At 39.4% G+C, this 21,163-nt stretch overlaps 1 protein-coding gene across 1 annotated transcript in view; it reads left to right on the forward strand.

Moving 5' to 3' along the window:
• Positions 1–3,802: 3,802 nt before the first annotated feature.
• Positions 3,803–21,163, forward strand: part of Fam13a (family with sequence similarity 13 member A) — a 56,937-nt gene continuing 39,576 nt past the window's right edge. The window contains exons 1-4 of the mRNA XM_032907245.1: positions 3,803–3,921; positions 7,783–7,824; positions 11,179–11,355; positions 16,276–16,462. Coding sequence (XP_032763136.1) covers positions 3,803–3,921; positions 7,783–7,824; positions 11,179–11,355; positions 16,276–16,462 — 525 coding nt within the window. The remainder of the gene's footprint in view (positions 3,922–7,782; positions 7,825–11,178; positions 11,356–16,275; positions 16,463–21,163) is intronic.

The raw sequence follows: 21,163 nt of genomic DNA on the forward strand, positions 1-21,163 counted from the left end.
GGTGTCATTTCCATAATTTTTCTCAGCCTGTTTATCCTTTTGAGTAGAGGAAGGCTACTGATTTGTTGAGTTAATTTTATATCCAGCCTCTTTGCTGAAGTTGTTTATCAGGTTTAGGAGTTCTCTGGTGGAACTTTTGGGGTCATTTAAGTTTACAGTCATATCATCTGCAAATAGTGATATTTTGACTTCTTCCTTTCCAATTTATATCCCTTTGACCTCCTTTTGCTGTCTGATTCCTCTGGCTATTAAATAAAGTACTATATTGAATAGGTAGGGAGAGAGTGGGCAGCCTTGTCTAGTCCCTGATTTTAGTAGGATTGCTTCAAGTTCCTCTCCATTTAGTTTAATGTTGGCTACTGGTTTGTTGTATAAAGAAACAGCCACAAAACCCAGGCACTATTGCTGATGCCAAGAAGTGCTTGCTGACAGGAGCCAGATATGGGTGTCTCCTAAGAGACTGTGCCAGAACCCTACTAATACAGATGAGGATGCTTGCAGCCAACCATTGGACTGAAGAAGGGGACCCCCAATGGAGGATTTAGAGAAAAGACTCGAGGAGCTGAAGGGGTTTCCAACCCCATAGGAAGAACAACAATATCAACCAACCAGACCCCACCAGAGCTCCCTGACTCTAGCCACATATGTAGCAGAGGATGGCATCAATAGGAGGAAAAGCCCTTGGTCCTGTGAAGGCTCATTTCCCCAGTGTAGGGTAATGTTAGGGTGGGAGTGAGTGGGTGGGAATGGGAGCATCCTCATAAGAGCAGGGGGAGGGGGAAAGGGTATGGGAGATGGAAGAAAGGGAACATTTGAAATGTAAATATATAAATTATCAAAGAAAATTAAAATAAAAAAACAACTTTTATGAGTCAGAGGAAAACTTGAAACTTGTTATTCTTCTAAAAAAATTCTCGAAGATCTGACCAACCTCTTTGAAGTGTTAGTAAGACTCTGTTGGAAACAACATGTTCCGATGTGAAATGAAAGACAAAGATGTATAAGAAGTGCAGTAGATTAGAACCACTTTAGTCAGTTAATTACATTGGCATTAGATGTGCATTAAAAAACCGTGAGAAGCAGTGGGGAGCAGATACTTTTAGTAAATCAAGTAGAAGGCATGACCCAACAGATACCTGGGTCTCTGGCTCTTACTTCTACCCATCTTCCATAATTTTCCCTGAGCCTTAGATATAAAGACTGCATCACAAATATATCAACTAGAACTGGGCATCTCATGGTCACTTTGTCTTGGCATTTTGATGATATGAAGATCTATTTGTTGCAAATAATTGGGGGGTTGTGTTTGTTTTGTTGTTTGCCTCTCTGTTTGTTTGTTTGTTTTTAATGAGGAATGAAAGTTACACTTTCATGTGGGTATAAGGTGTAGAAAAGTTTAGAAAATTGGTAGTATTAGGTTCTCCTCTAGGCCAAATAACTCTCCAGTCCTGGGTAGTTGATTAGGGTTACAGTACTAGGCATTAATTCTCTAATATTAAACAGGGTCTTCAGACCACTTAGATAGCTGTTGATTACCCTCAAGATAACAGTGTCATTACTGCACCACTGGAAACAGTCTGCTGGGCTGGTCAAGATGCACCCATGTAACCCTAGCCTAAGCAAGACTGTACAGTGACAACACAAGTTGACATGCTAATGTGGACAAGAGAAAATTCACAAGGTCCTGGCTCCCAAATGAATACCTAGAGAGAATCAATGGCTGCTAAGGGAGGGAGAATCAGTTTCTGTAGGACTGAGATTACTGATGAGTTATCAAATCCCAAGTGGTCAGCCCTAAGCAAGTATACATAGGGGCAACACTGAATGAAGTCATAGGACTCCAGTCCTTGGAGATTCAGCACCTGATACTGACCTCCATGAGCACTAGGCAAACAAGTGCTATACATGCACACATGTAGGCATCCGATCATACACATAAGATAAAATAAAGAAAATAAAGAAATCTTTAAAAATAATTAAAGAAGTCATGAATTTGGGGAGAAGTTGAGGGTAATGGGAGGAGGTGGCAGGGTAGGGAAAGGAATGGAAATGATGTAAATACAGTATTAGTGTATGGAATTCTCAACAAAGGAAGCTGGAGAGATGGCTCAGTGCCCCAGAGTAGTTGCTACTCTTGTAGAGGACCCGGGTTCAATCCCCAGCACCCATAGGAGGGCTAAATGCTGTTTGTGACTCCAGTTCCAGGTAATCTTACACCTCTTCTGACCTCTATGGATTTCTGAATTCATGCAGTACACATGCATTCATTCGGGCACACAAACTCAAGTACATATAATATAATATAATATAATATAATATAATATAATATAATCATTTAATTTTAAAAAACATACACTAAAATTTTAAGTCAGGTATAGGAAAAAATGAAATTTGAGAAATCCAGATGAAAAAGGAAGAAATAAAAATTAAAACTATGAAAGAAGCAATATTAGAAGTAATTGCTATAGCTGAAAACTGTAGGGATTCTAAGAAAGCAATCATATTATTGAAAACTGAAATAGAATACAAAGTGAGTATATGGCCATCTCATTGAGAAGCAGATCAAAGACAAAGCAAATGAACCAGGAATTAGCCGAACCAGGATATGAAAGATGCAAACTACTCTGTGTCAAATAGCATGGTATCAAATCATGTGACCTCTTAAATAAAAAAAAGTACATGTAAACATGGAGGTTGTACATAGAGCAATGTGTGAGACACAAAATTTACGAAGAGACCCACTCAGAAAGTAAAGGCACAGATCCTGAACCTCCCTGCAAATGACTTCCGTTTCCCCGTTACTCACGCTTTTACTTGCTCCTTGCAAAGCACCTTAATCCTCTTAAGTATTGTAGTAATATCTTCTAATGAAATTGTTATTATTAGATGGAGTTACCGAATTTTCTAGAAGTAGTAGATTATTTCAGACTACTGTGCATCTTTAATGAGGACACTGTGAAGTCAGATTGTTCAGAGTGAGAACAACTTCTCTGAACATTAGCTTCCAATCTGCAAAATGGGTTCAGTATCTAGTGACCTATCTGTTACATCTAATGATGACCTAGTGTAAAAGCTAGAAAGTTCTGGGCTTCTTTGTAAGCATAAATACCCTAAGTAAAACTAAGCATTCTTTCAAAAAACAAAACAAAAAAAAAGAGCTGAACAAAATATGAGTTGCTGACTGTCAAGTATTAAGCAAAACTAAAAAGAAAATACCCTTTTCTTTGCATTAGGCCCCTTTAAATTATGCCTAATATGCAAAAGAATATTAGAGTGACATTAGGGAAGTATAAAGATAAATATTTTCTTCCTGCACAGTAGTATGCACTCCATGTGGTATGTACAGTATCACGGACACTACTTTTAAAACCAAATTGTGCCCAAAATGTTAATAATAATAATCATTTGCAAATGATACAGCCAATAGCAAAGTTTATTGTCCATAGAGATGCCACACAAACCCTGTGCGTGTGATAGCCATGGCTAAGGGTACAACCGAGGAAATACGCAGAGGGTGGAATGTGCTTTCATGAGGGACACTCTGAGGACACACTAAAATCATAGGAATGAGAAAGCCACTATCCGCTTACCTGTAATGTCACTGTCCTATTGACACTGCAGGCCAGCTTTTGGTATTAGAAAACAGTACCCAAACACTGTATTTTGTTGAACACAAAAACCAATAATCTTGTGATACTTTTGATGATTAGTTGCATGATCTTTAGGCTTAAATGGATCACATAATTGTCCCCTTTGTTGATCTTTTTTATCAAATAGATGTAGGTGTTCATTCTGGACAGAAATGGCAATTCTGTCAGCCCTCTGGAGGTTTGTTCAAGCCGTGATACTGCAGTTAGAGCTTGGAACACCAGCAAAGAGCAGACTAAAGCCAGAAGGACGCACGGCCTGTGCCTCTTCAGGGTATCTAGAGCAAGTTTTGTAGATGTGACACTCTTTATTTGTGTGAGGTTTTTCCCCACTTTAAACCAAGAGCTCTAATAAAAGCCTCACTTGTCAACACCAATCTGCACATCTCATTGCACGCAAATTTGAGAAAAACAATGTTGCTAAGCATAACTCGCTTCTGGTTTTGATTTCAGTGTAAGTGCGCCATAGAGCACACGTAGGTCAGCTCGTAGGCTTAAGATCTCATTTGACTGACTGATGATTATCACTAGTAATCGCTGTGGCAACGAAATTGATTCAGTTTACACACGAGCTCACTTCTTTCAACTTTTGCTATTTGCTTTACAAAAGTCAGGACATGAGCTCTTTCACGTGCTCTTTATAATGTGTAAGTAAGGAGCTTGCTTAATAAGTCAGTTAGAGGCTCTGAATAAATACACCAATTCTTATGTTTCTAGAGAGAATTTAAAAGCTTCATGAGATAAAAGTATGTTATACTTGAACTTGTTTATTGCTCAAATACACTTTACTTTTACATCAGTGCCCTAGAATTTCATCCTTGAATGAACTGCAGCTTTAAAAGCATCCCTTCTAGCTGTTATTAAATTTGTTATAAGTTTTGTATTGGTGAATTGCTAAACACATCCCATGGAATTATAAAGGTGGCTGAATACTTGACCACAGCCACTTTGGTATCTAATAAAAGTGCTTGACTGATTACTATGTCCTAAAACTAACAGCAATTCTAGTCCTTTACAATGACTTAACTTCGAGGGTAGTGAACCTGAATCTGAGATAGTTACTGAGGTTTACAGCTAAACAGATATCAGTAGCCTTTCAATGTTCTGTATGAACCAGCCAAGAGCAACCTAGCTAACCGGTGGCCTGCCTATGACTTCATCGAGTTTCCAGAGCCAAGACCAGAGCCTCACCTTTTCAGATTCTCAAGAAAAATGTGCTCATCTTTAAGTTCCTTAAAATCATGCACAAGCTACATAAACTAGAAATTTTATATTGCATTTTAAAAAGTAAAAGCACAAAGTTAGCATAGATCTGACTAAAAATAAATATAGCCAAAATTTGAAGAAGATGTAACTATGGGTTGTGTTACAATTTATTCATTCACTTTTGTATCCTGGGAAGAAATCTCTATGACTGGCTCAGATGGCTCGGGTCATTTTTCTTTTAAGTTGTGAAGAAGATCTTAACTGACTTCATTCAGTAAGGTTAGGATAATGTAGGCCTGTTGATACTTGTCTTTGATTCCAGCACTGCAGAGGCAGAGGCAGGCAGACCTCTATGAATCTGGTCTACAAAGCAAGTTCTAGGACAGCCAAGGCTATATAGAGAGACCTGCCTCAGAAAAACAAAACACACAAGCAAACAAAAAAAAATAACAAAAAGATTGCCATATTACGTCTTCAGTAATTTGTTTACACCGCTTAAAATAGTTACTGTGATGGCTAGGTAGTAAAATTCTAAAGAATTGTAATGGAATGGTTAAGAACCTTGCTCCTCGATGTATCTTTTACTGACCAACAACAGCATGGGAGTGACCAGGGAATTCATGAAAACTGCAGTCTAACCAAGACTGGAACTTGATAGTAAAGCTGTTGGACAATTCTGCAAAGCCAATTTTTAGCTCTCACTTCCCCTAGGCCAGGTGAATCACTGTTCTAAGGAGGGTTTGGGTCATTCTTGTGCATGGTGAGGCTCTAGTTAGAGTTAAAAATGTCAAACCTGCCCCTGTTTTGTTTTTGTGGCTTTTTCCCCCTTGATAATTTGCTTCTCCTATCCCTGGGGCAAAGCATAATTGGAGCAGTAGCTCAGTGGAAGGGCACAGCCTGGCATGTGTCAGACATGTATTTCATCCTAACACCACAGAACAAACAAGCAGCTGCATCTTCTACTTTAAGAGGCAAAGAACCAAGTCTATAAGAGAGGAAAGGTAATCAATCCATCTGTGGCTGGAACCAGCAGCCAGATTGGCTGGCGGTGGACTGTCTGTCTTTGGAATGTTCTTTAGCATTTAGCTCATCTGACTCTATGCTTTTCTCGGTCTTCCCTAGTCATTACTCAGTTCATGCTGGCTCCCCAAACTGAGATTATGTAACTGTATTGAGGAACATAGGAGTTAATTACACAGTGTTGGATTTACAGAGGGGTAGCCACCAAACATCCCAAGGGGGACTGCCTGTTCCAGTTCAGGACAGATGCAGCAAGAGTTTCTTGTTGGTCACAGAGCCTGGGAACCACTGTGAATAACAGGCACTGTGGCCAAAAGGCAAAGTCAAATACTAAGCCTCACCTCTCCATGCAAACCTGTCCCAGTCTATGTGGTAATGAGCTCAAGTTCAGAGCTGAAACCTTCCTAGTCCGCCTCATCTGTGACTAGCCTCCAGAGCGGTAGTTACACTGCCTAACCTCTTCGCTGAAGATGGGAAAGACAGCACGCATCTCACAGGGATACTACAGTCTAAGGGAGAAAAATACAAGCAAAAAGTACTTAGCATAGTATCTGAAAACAGTAAGTGCCCATGGCCTTTACTAATGTGTGTATTTATTTGTTCTTATTTTCATTTTCTTATTCATATCAGTGTTCCTTTGCACAGTGGAATGGTTTGGGGGTTTTCCCTATCTGTGGGTATCAATCAGAACTTCACCTCAACTGATAAAAACTGGGGATGAAGTATAATTATTGACTCCCTCTGAGGAGGAACTTACACCTAGTAAGGTGGTGGAGGTGGTGGTGGTGGTGGTGGTGGTGGTGGTGGTGGTGGTGGTGGGGGTGGTGGTGGTGGTGGTGGTGATTGTGATGGTAAGGGGTAGAATCCTCCAAGAGGTGGATCCTGACATGAAGGCACTGAAATGTATTATTACACAGGAGCAGAAGGCAGCAGATGATTCTGATTAGTACATGCATGTGCTGAGATGACCAGATGAATCAGCATTTAAGTTGGTTGAAGTGTGGCCACTGGTAGCCATGTCTTACAGACAACTTCATCCTCTTCCTGTGTATTCTGCAAAGTAGGAAGATAAAAAGGAGAGACCGTTTTACTAAAACTAGCTTAATACACTTGAAAATCTGCTCGATGTTCCTTTTTAGAAACAGGAACTTAAATCTTGACTACACATGGAGTTGGGGGAGGGGCTGTGAGAAAAGTAATTTTAGATAGTTGAACCCGGACCCTCACCTGGATTTGTGAGTATGGAACTCCCTCAGACAGAAAGAAGCTCTGATAGGTGCACATCAGTGGTATGGAATAAGTTTTAATTACTCTAAAAGAATCAGGCATTTTAGAAAATAGAAGAAGCTTACATACATTCAGCCAAAGGTACTAAACCACTTGTTATAATGAGGTATCAGAGATGGACAGTCTCCATCTTGAGTGTTGGGAGGAAAAATGCACTGTGGAAATGACAAATTGGAAATTACTATGTAGGAAGTCGTGCCTGTTCCTTGTTCTCTGTCCCCTCTGGTCCCTGCTGACCTCCTTGAGTTCTGAGCAGATTTAGAAACATGCCTGTTCTTGCAGGCTTGGGACAACAGGTGACAGTCGTCAGCCATTCCACTAGCACTGTAAAGGAAGGAGAAGGCCCCCAGCCCTGGCTGCAGCATCAGGCTTAGAGCTAGAAGGTGGTGTCTAAGGTCAGTGTTTGAAGAAGTAGACAAGCCACCTCTACGTGCTACACAGTGGACCCTGCCCTGGTTAGTGATCAAGGATGATGTGGGACCTATTCTTCCATACTGGCATCCCTTCAGATGTTGGTTCATCATCTCTGAGCCTCAGCCAACCTAATTCTCTCTCTCTCTCTCTCTCTCTCTCTCTCTCTCTCTCTCTCTCTCTCTCTCTCTCTCTCTGCTTCTTTTCACAGTGCTCATGTATCCCAAGTCAGCAGTGTTTCAACAACTGGAGAGTAAGTCATTTGTTTTTATGTTTTATAGCATTGTATTCTTTTCCCACTTATTAATATAAAAAAGCAATTCTAATGTTGTATAGAATTGGAAGATGAAGATAATAAACAACCAATGATTTTTAAGCTGCTCATATCCAAGAGGTAGGTATGTCTTTGATTATACACATTTTCCCTTCCCCATTTGAATCTACCAACTGGTTTCTTTGTTAGTCTCACTGTGTGTATTAGGTTAGCCTTAGTTTACTGTGTGCTCCAGACTGACCTTTAATTCACAATCTTCCTGCCTATGCCCAGTGCTAGGGTAAGAGATGTGTTGCTACTATGCACAGCACTATTAGCTCTCTGTTTATTTTAATGAAAACAATGTCTGGCCAGTTAATGTTTGCAAAGTTGACTCTTCCCTAGAGGCATCTTGTCATGGAAAAAGTAAGTAAAAAGCATTAACCATGACTTTTCTTCCCACTTTGTGTGTTTATTGAGTACCTACAATGTGCCACACACAATGTTAAGTGTGTGATATTGAATGAGTCTTGGCTCCACCTTTGTGGACATTTTGCAGTCCTTTTAATTTTGTCGTTAATTAGAGGGTGTTGAAAAGAAGGCAAAGCCCCGGTGCCACCAAGTCCTTTCTCCTCACAGCAGTGGCAGTCCTTGGGTTACTTATATCCGGCACAGGCTTTCTCCCTCAGAGGCTTCCAGCTACATGTAGGCTAAGCATAGCTGTTGTTGCCCTGCCCTGGTCTAGGCTTTCTACACTGCTTTCCTCTCTGGCCATATTGTGCTTTCTTGTTTGGGTGCTTGACTTTCTGTTGTTGCGATAGCCCTTGGCTGTGCCCTGCCCAGCCAGCACTTTCGTGTTTTGATTCATTCCTTCTAGGAATTGCTTCCTGACTCACTGTCAGACCACACACTGCCACACTGTCCCCTCTGTCCTGCCCTGAGGAACGCTACTAACATGGGATCTTTTCTGCCATGTTTATGGTTATCTCCCTGGTGATTATGCATTAGGCTCTATCTGTATATTCTTCACTCCGATAAATAAAATCTGACCAAAGGCCTTTCTGTCTCCCCTACTGTTTTCTTCTTCTTCTGGTACATGGGAAGCCTTTTCACAGCATCTTCCCTGGGCAACATGGAGGAAAGAACATGAAGGAGAAGCACTGACAGTACAGAACTGGATCTCAGATGATGGAGTTGGGTTCTTTCCATTAGTTGAGGAAGCAAACAAGGGCAGAACTAACATCCCTTGGCTTCATCGACTCTAAAGATTCCAGAACTGAACCAAGATGGGCTTGGTCTTGCCTTGTTGTGTCTGATAATCTTTCCCCATGTGGTGGGTAACACTGTAGGTGCTCAGTATTTGATGCTAATATATTTACATTCTCCTATGTCAATTAGACACTAGGGACAAAGAAAACAGAAGTCGCAGTGACCACCTCAATTAGGCTATGCTTGCCCCTTGTCTTCAAATTATTTTAATAAAATATTTCAATAAAATTAATAAAAAAAATTAGCAAAACTATCTGGAAAACTTTAAGTAGAAGTTTTAAAGGGCTATTTGATGAAACTAGGGCTGGTAGTTTCATAAGATTGTAAGTTTGAGACTTGCCTGGGCTATGTAGCAAGACACTGTCTCAAAGCAAAACAAACAAAACCATTTTATTTAAAGAAAGTTGCCTTTGCCCAGATATTTTTAAAAAGTGTGAATGTTTTTCAAGGGAAGAAAAGCCTGCTTTGATGAGTATAAATTAATAATTGTCCATGCCAGCTTACTTAGAATTAACTTGAATGGCAGTTGATTACTTAGATATACTGAAAGGCTCTGCCGCTGTAAACTGGCACATTTGTGAGAGTTGGACAAAGCAGTGTCAATTGGCAAAGCGATATTATTTGTCATTTTGGTTAAAAACATACCACGGTTACCAATGATTGCCTTTAAATATACCCATATTTCAAAAGTATCTCTATTTACCACTATTTAGTACTTCATGAGCAAAACCAGAATGAATATACATTCATCTAAAATACTTATATATTGCATTTAAAAATGAGTTAAATTACACATTTGTTTTGCTTTGTAAATTTATTAAAATTACTTGAAGACAAGGGGAAAATATAATCTAAGTGAGGTGGCCATTGAGACCTACATTTTCTGTGTCCCAGCACAAGAATGTTAGCATCAAATACAGAGCAACCTACAGTGTTAACGACTACACAAGGAAAAGATTATCAGGCACCACAAGGCAAGAGCATGCTCATGTTGGCACTGCATTGGCCCTTTGTGCTTAGTGTGTGAGCCCAGTTTTAATTTTATAAATCATGATTTTATTAGAAATTTTGAATATTATGCTATGCTATTATGAATTGTAATTATTCTTGTGAGCTGCTTTCCGCACCTCCCCCCAGGAAAAATGGTATTAATCCCTATATAACTTTTTCTTAATGAGATTCTAAATATATTTGTGCTTTGTAAATCAGACTGTCATGTTCTTCAGGACGGGTATGAAATCTGGAGACATCATTCTTTGTAAAGATATTTAATTTTTTTTTTTATAAGGAACAACATTTAGTTGGGGCTGGCTTACAGGTTCAGAGGTTCAGTCCATTATCGTCAAGGCAGGAGCATGGCAGCATCCAGACAGGCATGGTGCAGGAGGAGCTGAGCTCTACATCTTCACTCGAAGGAAGCCAGAAACAGACTGAGCATCTCCAGGCAGCGAGGAAGAGGGTCTCCAAGTCCACCTCACAGTGACACACTTCCTCCAGCAAGGCCACACCCACTCCAGCAAGGCCACACCTTCTAATAATGCCACTCCCTAAGGCCAAGCATATACAACCATCACATTCCACTCCCTGGCCTCCAGGGATTTGTTTAAACACATGAGTCTGTGGAGGCCATACCTAAACTTAGCATAATAAAAAAAGTACATTTAGTTCAATTTCCAAAGTCCTCATAGTCTATATTAATACCAACAAATGTTAAAAGTTCAAAGTTCAAAGTCTCTTCTGAGATCCATCTAATCACTTAACTTTAATCCCCAAATTAAGACAGGCAACCTAATGAAAACTTTTCTCATTCTACCTTAAGTCAAGGTGGCCCTTACTTCCTGACTACCTCACCATTGTTGCTAGATTTGCTTTGAACCTTTCAGTCACTACAGACTCACAAAATGAGACAAGTAAACTGGTATAATTTAACTCAATTTGTTTTTAATGTAAAACACAAGTATTTTGGATGAACGTTCCATTCTGTCCATCCATGAGAATAGAGATACTTTTGAAATAGGGGAATATTTTGAAGGCAATAATTAGTAACTTTGATTATTTCATTAATTGATGTTTGTTTTTAACTAGACTCTTAGAAAGAACCATCAGGTCAGCAGTAGAAGAGCACCTTTTTGATGTCAACAGTTCTGGAGATCAAAGTTCAGAGGACTCAGAACCTGGACCATCATCAGCATCTTCTACGCCCACAAGGCAGCGAGGGCATCAATTTAAGAAGCAGGATGATGTTTGGTATGGTCAAGACAAGTAAGCTATCATAGACTTTTACTGCTTGAGATTTTCTGTTTTCAGTTCAGTCACATTACAGGAATACCTGCTCCTCTCATTTCAGCATCTAGACTAAAACTTACAAGTTTTCATTATGATCATTCTTAACTTAGAGGGCATTCAGACACTTCTATGTGACTTACTGTCTTAGCTAGGGCTTCCATTGCTGTAAAAAGACACCATGATCAAGGCAACTCTTATAAAGGACAACATTTAATTGGGGCCGGTTTACAGGTTCAGAGGTTCATTCCATGATCATAGTGGGAAGCATGGCAGTGTCCAGGTGGGGATGATGCTGAAGGAGCTGAGAGTTCTGCATCTTGTTCTGAAGGCAACTAGGAGAAGACTGGTACCTGCAGGCAGCTAGGAAGAAGCTCCCTTCCACAGTTGGTAGAGCCTGACCATAGGACGTCCAAAGTCCACCTCACAATAACACACTTCCTCCAACAAAGTCACATGTCCTAATAGTACCACTCCCTATGGGCCAAGCATGTTCAAACCACCACACTTAGTATCTCCATTTCATCTAGATCTAGATCTCTGGTGTTTTTGGAGAAGTCAAGTCAACATTTATATATTTCACAACTACCTGTTAAATAACTTGTTTAGGGAAATCTCGTCCAGAGACATTTTCTTCTGTATATGTCAACATTCAGTTAATTTACTCAATCAACATTACATTAGTTTATTAGTCAGCACAGCCCCTTTAGAGCATCCTTGCAATAGCTCTAACACCTGGTGATGTTCTAGTATATTTTTAAAAAGTTGCACTTTTTAATTAAAATAAAAAAAGTTCCATGTTATAATGTTAGCCCACTATAAAAGTTTTAAAGTTGCAGCACAGATTTCAAGAATGATATTTCAATGAGTTTATTCTCCATTTGTGGCTTCAGCAAACCATCATTCTTACCAATAGTCATGATTCAGATCCCCAGGAAAAACTACTATATATTATTAATTGACTATATTCATGTATCCCTACAGTGTTCCAAGTTTACTTCCATTCACTATGTGGTTAATATTTTGACGTGCTTATTAAGTGTCCAAGACTAAACTTGACCCTAGCTCTACACATTCTTTACCCCTGGACTCATAATCTATGGCAAAGTCTCTATGAAAAAAAATCTCTTTTTGCTCAAAGCAAATCAGAAGATAAGTTGTGTAAATAAAACCCCTGCTATATACCATTACAATGTTCAATAGCTGTGTTAGCGAATGAACTCACACGAAGAGCAGCAGCAGTGATCTAACCCACTGACTTAACAAGGAAGTGTCTATTAGTGTAAAGAATTATGTTAGAACTGGTAGAAAAGAGTGGTTGTAATGCCTCCTTAGAAACTAGAAAAAAATGTAGCACCAAAAATGCTCACATTTAAAATCAGCCACTGACCGGTTTATACAAAGCATTTAGCACTATAATTCATTTGTATTCTGATTTATTAGGCTACTAGCATAATTTATTCATTAACATGATTATTGTCCTCTGCTTTGGCAGTTTAAAAAATGTCTGCAATGTGTCATGACAGTCTGCTTTCTACCCTTTCTCTTTGGACAGCAGATGAGTTTGTGGGGTGGGAGAGGGTAACATATCAAGAAGATAATAGTGGAAACAGCCAGGGGCAAGTAGCTGGCAGGGGTGAGGGCAGACAGCAGGCAGAGGTAGGGGCAAGCAGCAGCTAGGGGTAGTAAAGTCAACAGTAAGTAGGGGCTAGACAAGACCGAAGAATGTGAACCACAGGGTAATCTCTCCCTGTTCTCAGAGGGAGCTTTCAGAGGTTAGTTTCCTGGGTCCATGGATATTTCTTGCATGTGTTATCCTGACTGTATTCAACCAGCAACATCAGGAGAACTAAGGGAAATGAAGACTGGTGGATCCTAGTCAGCTGTAGACCACCCGTGGGACTCTAACCTTAACTATTCATCTCTGTTATCCCCATCACTGTTCATTCTGGTCCCTATCCCGAATCATGCGGTGCAAATCTCCATGTTGTCCTAGGGTACCACATTTGCCTACTATTCAGAAGTTATCTCAACACCTTCCTGGTCCCTTCCTTATGCTTCTTGCTTGCATTACTCTGGTAGTTGAGAGACATTTGTCTGTCTTATCTGACACTCTAGGCCAGTCTTGCTAGACAGGGATTCTCCAACACCCAGAACACACTGTGTATCTTCTCTGAGTTTTTTGAGCAACAAGGTTATTTACTTCTCATGGTCCCAGAGCCACAGTTTTTACCTGGCACAACTTTGACACAGCCTGTAGTCTTTGCTGGCCACCATCTATTCCCTGCCTGGGTCCCCTGATGCTTTCATTCACCTGCACTGTCCCTTTCCCAAAATGTTCTTTTCCTGATCCTAACCCTTTTGCTCTGCATGTTTTCAAGGTGCGGATTCTTCCAGCACCTCTACTACAATCTCAGAATTTTCTTCTGCCTTCCTCCTCTTTGCAATGACTTCAGAATGCTTGGACCTCTCTGATATCCCCGGTAGAGCCATTAGTATTTTATAAATCACGAGGACACCAAGGCTCATCATTATAACCTATGGGACATGTATTATTCCTAGAGTTTAGTTATAACTGATTAAATCAATTTAGCTAAGATTTTTATCAGGTTTTCTTAAAAAATGAACAATTAATCTAGACTTAGTACTAATTTACCCCAAATGTTAGCCTCTTGGAATAGTTACAGAGTGTTTTAAGGATATGCATTTGCTTTATTATGTTGCTTTACAAATCACTACTCATAGCTGTGACAATTGAGCACTGTCCCCAGCCAGTGATGATCTAATTGAGGGTGTTTTACCAAGGCAGCTGTGAGTTTTTATATAAGTAATACTAAGCATAAGTAAAGACTATGAATTATTCATTTTCCTGCAAATGATTGCTGTTTTTCAAGTTTACAAGAAAAAAATCAAACTCAAATAATTGGTTTCTATAATAAAAGCATAAATGTTTAAGGAGTATATTTAGTATATGTTTCAGTCTGATTTGTGTGCCTAAAGAATCTGATGGCTACTAGGTAAATAGTATATGCATGTTTATATCTATTTCATTATTTTTTAATTATCAACATATCATTTTTAAGTGAAAATAGTTTAAACCCTTCCTAAACACAATGGCCTGGAAATTTAATCCAAATCTTTGTTATATAAATATTATTTTAAAAGTCTGCTGTAAGGTAAAAAGGAAAACATGTTCAGTTGCAAGACTAATAAATACGAGCATTATTAGACTATAATGTATAAATGAAAAAGGAAGAAAGAAATACAGCCAACAATCTAGGGAAAGATCCAAGGATCAAAAGAAAAGGCCCAGAGCTCTAAGTCCAGGTAAAATTTAAATCATGTCAAATACGACTGCAATGTGCTGTGTGTCTGGGAAAGGAGTGGGTTCCTGTGTTCCACACCCTCACTGTGCCCAGGGCTGAGATACTGCGCAGGTGGTAATGGAAGAGAGGATCCGCCTCTGGACAGCTGTGCACATGAGCACAGCTGTGCGCCCATCTTGCTGCCTACCAACTCCAGCAGCTCATTCTGTTTATTTGTTCATCGTTCCAAATGACTGAATAAATTAGCGTTTGCATTTGATTCTGAAAATATTCTTCAGCTCCTGTATTCGTCTGCTTGGCTCCCACAACAAAGTACACAGAAGACTGTCTAAAACAACAGTGTTTATTCATTCACAGATCTAGGAGTTGACAGGTCCCCGGTCAAGATGCAGACAGGGCAGGTTTCAGCCAAGATCACTGTCCTGGTCCTGCACATGACTATCTTTTCACTGTCCTAACATGACCTTCCTTCAGGGCAAGCCTTCCTGATGTCCATTTCATGGACAGAGCTCACACTGGACATCCTGCTGTAACGATGTCCATTTGACTGAATTACTTCTGAGAAGCCTTTCTCTCACTTTGGGCCTATTAGGCATCAGAACATTGACACAGGAATAGTGAGGGGACTCAGATGAGTCTTATCAAGCAGGACTGGGACTCTACTAAAAATTATGATTGACAGGTAGTAGCTTTGGGAAATATGCAGGGTAAGAAGCAGAATTTGAGGGATAAGTTATATTTTGGATTTACAAGCAAACTCCTGCAGCCATTCACAGAAGGCACTGGGCATAAGTGTAACACCTGTATTCTAGACACTGTCACTTCCTCTCTTTACTCAACTTGTCCTTAAGGTGTTTCTGGTAAATGTATATAAATCTTCACAATTTTAACACACACACACACTCAGAGAGAGAGAGAGAGAGAGAGAGACAGAGACAGAGACAGAGACAGAGACAGAGGGACAGAGAGAGTAGATAGATAGATATAGATATAGATATAGATATAGATATAGATATAGATATAGATATAGATATAGATATAGATATAGATATAGATATAGATATAGATAGATAATGGAAAATATATATTCTAAAAATGGCCAAATACTAAAACTTTGGAAAAAGATGGTTTTTAATTCATAATTTTTTTATTATGGCCTAAAGATATAAATGTTTTGCAGAACAAGTATTTAATGCTAGATGTGGTTGAGCTGACAGTAAAATATGGTGTCTATTCTTAATTGTTCCACTCTTTATTTTCAGATGCAGCTTTAGGGTTAGGGAGTTATACTAACCCAGCTATGGTGTGAAACTCTCAATCATTTCTTACTTACCGAGCCTAGTGCTGTGTTGGCAGTTTAATTTGATCCCTGATATAGATTGAGCTAAAACTTTGCTAAGTTAGTTCCGTGAAAACTTAGTGGAATTTAAAATACCAATGTTTTGAACATACAGATTAATTAAAGCCCGTGACTATGACATTCCTGCATATAAGACATGATAAAGTGACTATATTTAAAAGTTTCCCCTTTACATTTTAAAATAAGATTAAGCCGTTTACGTTTTCATTCCAGGGAGCTCATCAATAAGGAGAATATTCCCTGTGGCCTCAGCAGCTGTGAAGAGTGTATTTTGAACAGCCAGGAAGCAGAAAGATTCCAGGATGATATTTGTGAGTACGTTGGGGAAAGAAGCAAAGCCAAGCGTCAGAAATCCAGCTCCAGGCTTGCAGAGCTCCGTGAGAACCATGATGGGCACCTGGTAAGTGAGGGTTTTAGTAAGTTCTTTACTGTAGTCTGTCAAGAAATACCTCTTCTCCTTAATATATAGAAAAAATGGAGTATCACAAAATTATAAGGGTTCTGAGAAAGACTACTAGCCCAGAAAGTGCATGAGTTTGTATTTCTTTTTAATAAATTTAGTGATTAAGGTAGAGAACTGTGATATTCTGCCCAAAGAGCAAGAGACAACACTTTGGTGTTGTTTAAATTGGTTTTTCATCTAATTTTTAAGCATTTTTACATTTTTGGATATAAAAATTTCTGTTACACACAGTCCCTTTCTTTTATCTGTCTTATTTATTCCTGCCCATAGGAAGCTTAAAGTGAATGAAGACAAAGCAAGTTGAGGGAAGGTGGCTGAAGCAGCCTCCGTGCTATGCTAGGGAACCGTTTCACGTGTGGTGGCATCGAGCTTAAACTCATACAGTATTTTGCTTCAAATTAATCAAAAGCAAAAGGATATTAATGGTCAACACAGTTACGTCATACGAGAACTTTGAGACCTTTACTTGAAATCTAAGTTTTTGCATTTCTTTCAACCAGTGACAATATCTGTATAGTTATTTAATATTCATCTTCTACTTTTACTTATGCTACAGCTTCTCTGAAAACTAAAATGCAAAATCTGCTTTCTAACTCTTTTTGCTATTGTTACTTTTAGTAAAACAAAATTAAAAATAACAACCCTGTGGAGAAGTAGAAAACAGAACTGGAGTCTGGTAGAAAGGGAAAGGGAGTACCTGCCTGGAGTCCTGACTCTGTAGCCTCCTTTGTCTCTCAGATGCTTTACACCTTCATGCTGGGTGTCTATACATTTATTCAAACTATAGCTTGGCTCTTTTTCCATTGTTAATTTCTATATGTGCTTAGAAAAATCTACATTTTTCCCCTAAATAAAAGATGCAAACTACAGACTAGAAAGTTAGGTCTGATAGTGTTTTCAAAACAAAGAGTCAGGTCACAGTGACTGTTTCTTATAGTCAGTGTTTTCTTTCTTTGTAAACCTGTGTGTGTGTGTGTGAGAGAGAGAGAGAAAGAGAGAGAGAGAGACAGACAGAGAGAGAGAGAGAAGAGAGAGAGAGAGAGAGAGAGAGAGAGGGGACAGGCAGAGAGACAAAAACAGAGACAAAGAGACAGAGACAGTCAAGGCATTTGACCCAGGCATGTGTGTCACTACTGACCTACATCTTTAGCCCCTGAAGAGTAATAATTAAAGTAGCCCCATTAACACTGTATTTGACCCATGATTTGCCTATCGGCCAGAGACCCATGGTGATGAAAAGTCTGAAGCGTGGCTTCATAGCTTGGAAAGCATACAGTTCTTAGTGAGGTCGTTTTTTAAAAACACGATTTAGTCCCTCAACTTCCCACAGGGAATACCGCTGTGAAGTTTGTAGATGGTAACTATGAAGAGAAGTGGAAAGGAACATTCATTTCTTAAAATACATGTCTGAACTTCCTTTGAAAACATTTCAGTGGGAGACTCCTTGTTCTAATTCATTTTTGGTATGTGAAAGAGTTGGCCGCTCCCCAGTCACTAGCTTCTGCATTCTGCATATCACATTAACACAAAGAACCTGTGTGGACTTTGTTGCAATGGATAATTTAATTTATTCTGCCAGCAAACTTGGCAGGTAAACTTGCTCCTCTGCAAAGTGATGGTATTCTCGAAGACCTTCGGCTGTTTTGTGTATTGAATTTTATGAATTTTAAGGTTTCATTATTATGTATATTTTTAATTACGTGTAGGTGTGTGTTTCTGAGTGTAGGTAAGTGCACATGAGTTCAGGTGCCTTCAGAAGCCTGAGGCATTGGCTTCTCCTAGAGATGGAGCTTCTGATGGTTGTGAGCTACCTGGTGTAGCTGCTAGGATTTGAACCTGGTCTTCTGGAGGAGCAGCAATTGCTCTTTACCACTGAGAAATCTACTTTCCTGAGAGCCAAAATCCTGATCTTAGGAATTTTGGAGGCCAGGGTATACAGTTACAGTGCCAGCTGGACAAGGATCTCCCATCCGAAGATTTTGAGAGTAAACTTCAGACATGTATCTCACGAAATGAGTGTTCCTTTTCACCGCTCTTCACATCTCAAACCACTGTTCCCAGTGAGAAAGCTGATGGTTTAAACCTATGGAAATTTTTATAGGTATTTAAACTCAAAGTATATTCTTCCTGAACTAGAAAGCCAAGCTGCGGGCTTTGAAACACCATAAACCTCTTTGGCAGTGGTGAGAAAGACCTCCCTGAGGATGTGACTTTGCTTATACAATCCAGAGACAATAAACCAGGGCATCTAAGTGAAGCTGCAGGTACAAAGACCCCCACTCCCAGCCAATCACTCATCTGGAAAGCTTTGAGGAATTATGGAGACCCTATAGTAAAAGGATCTCAGATTGAGATGCCATGGGATGGAGAAGCAGATTAACTTTATTTCCCCCAAAATGTTCTTTCTAGGACACAGTGTAATAGTGGCAGAGGAGAGCCATTCTGAGGTTGACTCATGCATCTTCTTTCTAACCTCAGGATTAAAAAATAAAAAGCCAACAAGCAAACAAGAAAAACATAAAACCTTGTATACTAATTCTACCATAAACCTATCATGGAGAATTAGAAACAAGTTACCATTTAAAAATATAAGATCAAAGAGATAAGTAATACCTGGATGTGGGTTCAGTAAGATACAATGTATGTATTAGAAATTATGGTTAAGAAAACTAATACAATGCGAAACCTTGATAATTATATTTGAAGTACTTCATAATATTGATCCTTCCAGTAGGTAGGAGCATGTTATTAACTTCATTTTAAGTACAAAGGCATGAAACATAGGTGACTGACTACATAGGACACAAGTAAGCTATGGTGTGTGTGTGTGTGTGTGTGTGTGTGTGTGTGTGTGTGTGTGTGTGTGTGTGTAAATCCATTCCTAGGAAAATCACCAAAAGAAAAAAATTTTTTGCCCACAATGTTTACCTGGAAGTGATTGTATACTGTAGTGGTATTACTGAAAATAATTGTTACCCTTTTATTTTATCAATACATCCTATTAGAATATATAATTCTATAGTAAACATTATGTTGAAACTATAAAGCAAAAGGCAAGACCTAGTAGATCCCATCTCTGTGAACAGCTTCCACTTAATGTCTGAAATCTCAGCTGAGGTTCCCAGGAGGAGACGGTGTCGTGCAGTTACTTATATCTTGATATCAATTTTAGCTTCATAATTATGGGATAAGGCAAGTGAGGAGGGTACTGAAGCTCAGTACTAAAGCACTTGGCTCTCATGTGGAAGGTGGAAAGTTCAATTCCCAGCACTGTTAAAGCTATAAGGTAGGTAGTTGCGTCATGAAGCTTTAGGTACTACTTATATAAAAGGAAGATATTAATATCTGTCTTGGTTTTTTGAGAGCTAAATGCAGATAAATTTGCTAAAAGTAAAGGTAAAAGCGAGCATAGTAAAGGGTTTCACTTCCAAGTGTTCCCTGTGTTCTGATGCAGTGATGGAACACTTCAGCCATCTACACTTGTAAGCCATGGTCCTTCACCTATCCAGCCCTGTAGTCAAAACCTTCACGCACACCTTTCTGCACAACATCAGTTCTCGATGTTATGAACTGGCCTTTTATGACCCCTCTGCTATGACCTTGTGTTTCATACACACACACACACACACACACACACACACACACACACACACTTTCTACTATACTAAATGAGTCTAAATTGCAGTCTATTCTCGTAATGATTATAAAGGTTAATGTCAGATACTGTGGGAAAGGTGGGTGAACTCCACTACTTTTGATGAATATTTTCAAGTTAGATACAATTATAACCTTCAGTGAATGAACAAATGACTTGATACAGTGAGCTTTGGACTGGAAATGATTTTAAATCCCCCTCTGCCCAGTGTTGGCATTGAAAACTAGATACAAAACCTATTTGGCCATAGACTGAAGCATTTATACATGGGAGGAAAATGACTTTGTCTTCAAAAAGCTGTTCATGTTGACAGAACTTTTGAGAGGACAAGGGCAGAAGGCCTCCTTTGAACAAACATGTCACCCTGAAGGTCAGGCCAGTGCTGCCAGTCAAAACAAGTCTATGATTCTAACCTTGAGTTAAAGAAAGGAGACTGTGATATGGCCTCACTAGCAAAGGATCAGTGACAGGTTGAAATCCCTCTGTCACTCTTGTAAATTTTATGTTTTATTGCTTAAAATATATCATCTAGGGACAGCAATACAGATCAATAGATATACATGGACTAGCAACCTAAGTGTCCCTGAATCTCAAAATATGCAGGGAGAAACAGAGTTATTCTCTGAATTCACACTTATGCATGCATATGTGCACCCTTGCACACATGTGTGCGTGTTCATGCGTGCACGCACACACACACACATACACACACACACACAGAGAGAGAGAGAGAGAGAGAGAGAGAGAGAGAGAGAGAGAGAGAGAACTACTGATACCACAATGAGGCCCCACGAAGAGCTCACTAGCTCTTCCCATCCCCATCCTTTTCTTCCAGTCATGAAGTAGCCATATGCCTAGTAACAGCTCATATCCTGTCTCTCTACTGCTGAGATGTGAGAAATGATTGCAGGCCTGGTTGGTGAGATGTCCCATTTGCTCCCTCCTCCTGTGAGTTGGAATGAAGAAGAAAACTCCCAGGGCTT

Source organism: Rattus rattus, chromosome 6 (genome assembly GCF_011064425.1).
Source record: "Rattus rattus isolate New Zealand chromosome 6, Rrattus_CSIRO_v1, whole genome shotgun sequence".
NCBI lineage: Eukaryota > Metazoa > Chordata > Mammalia > Rodentia > Muridae > Rattus > Rattus rattus.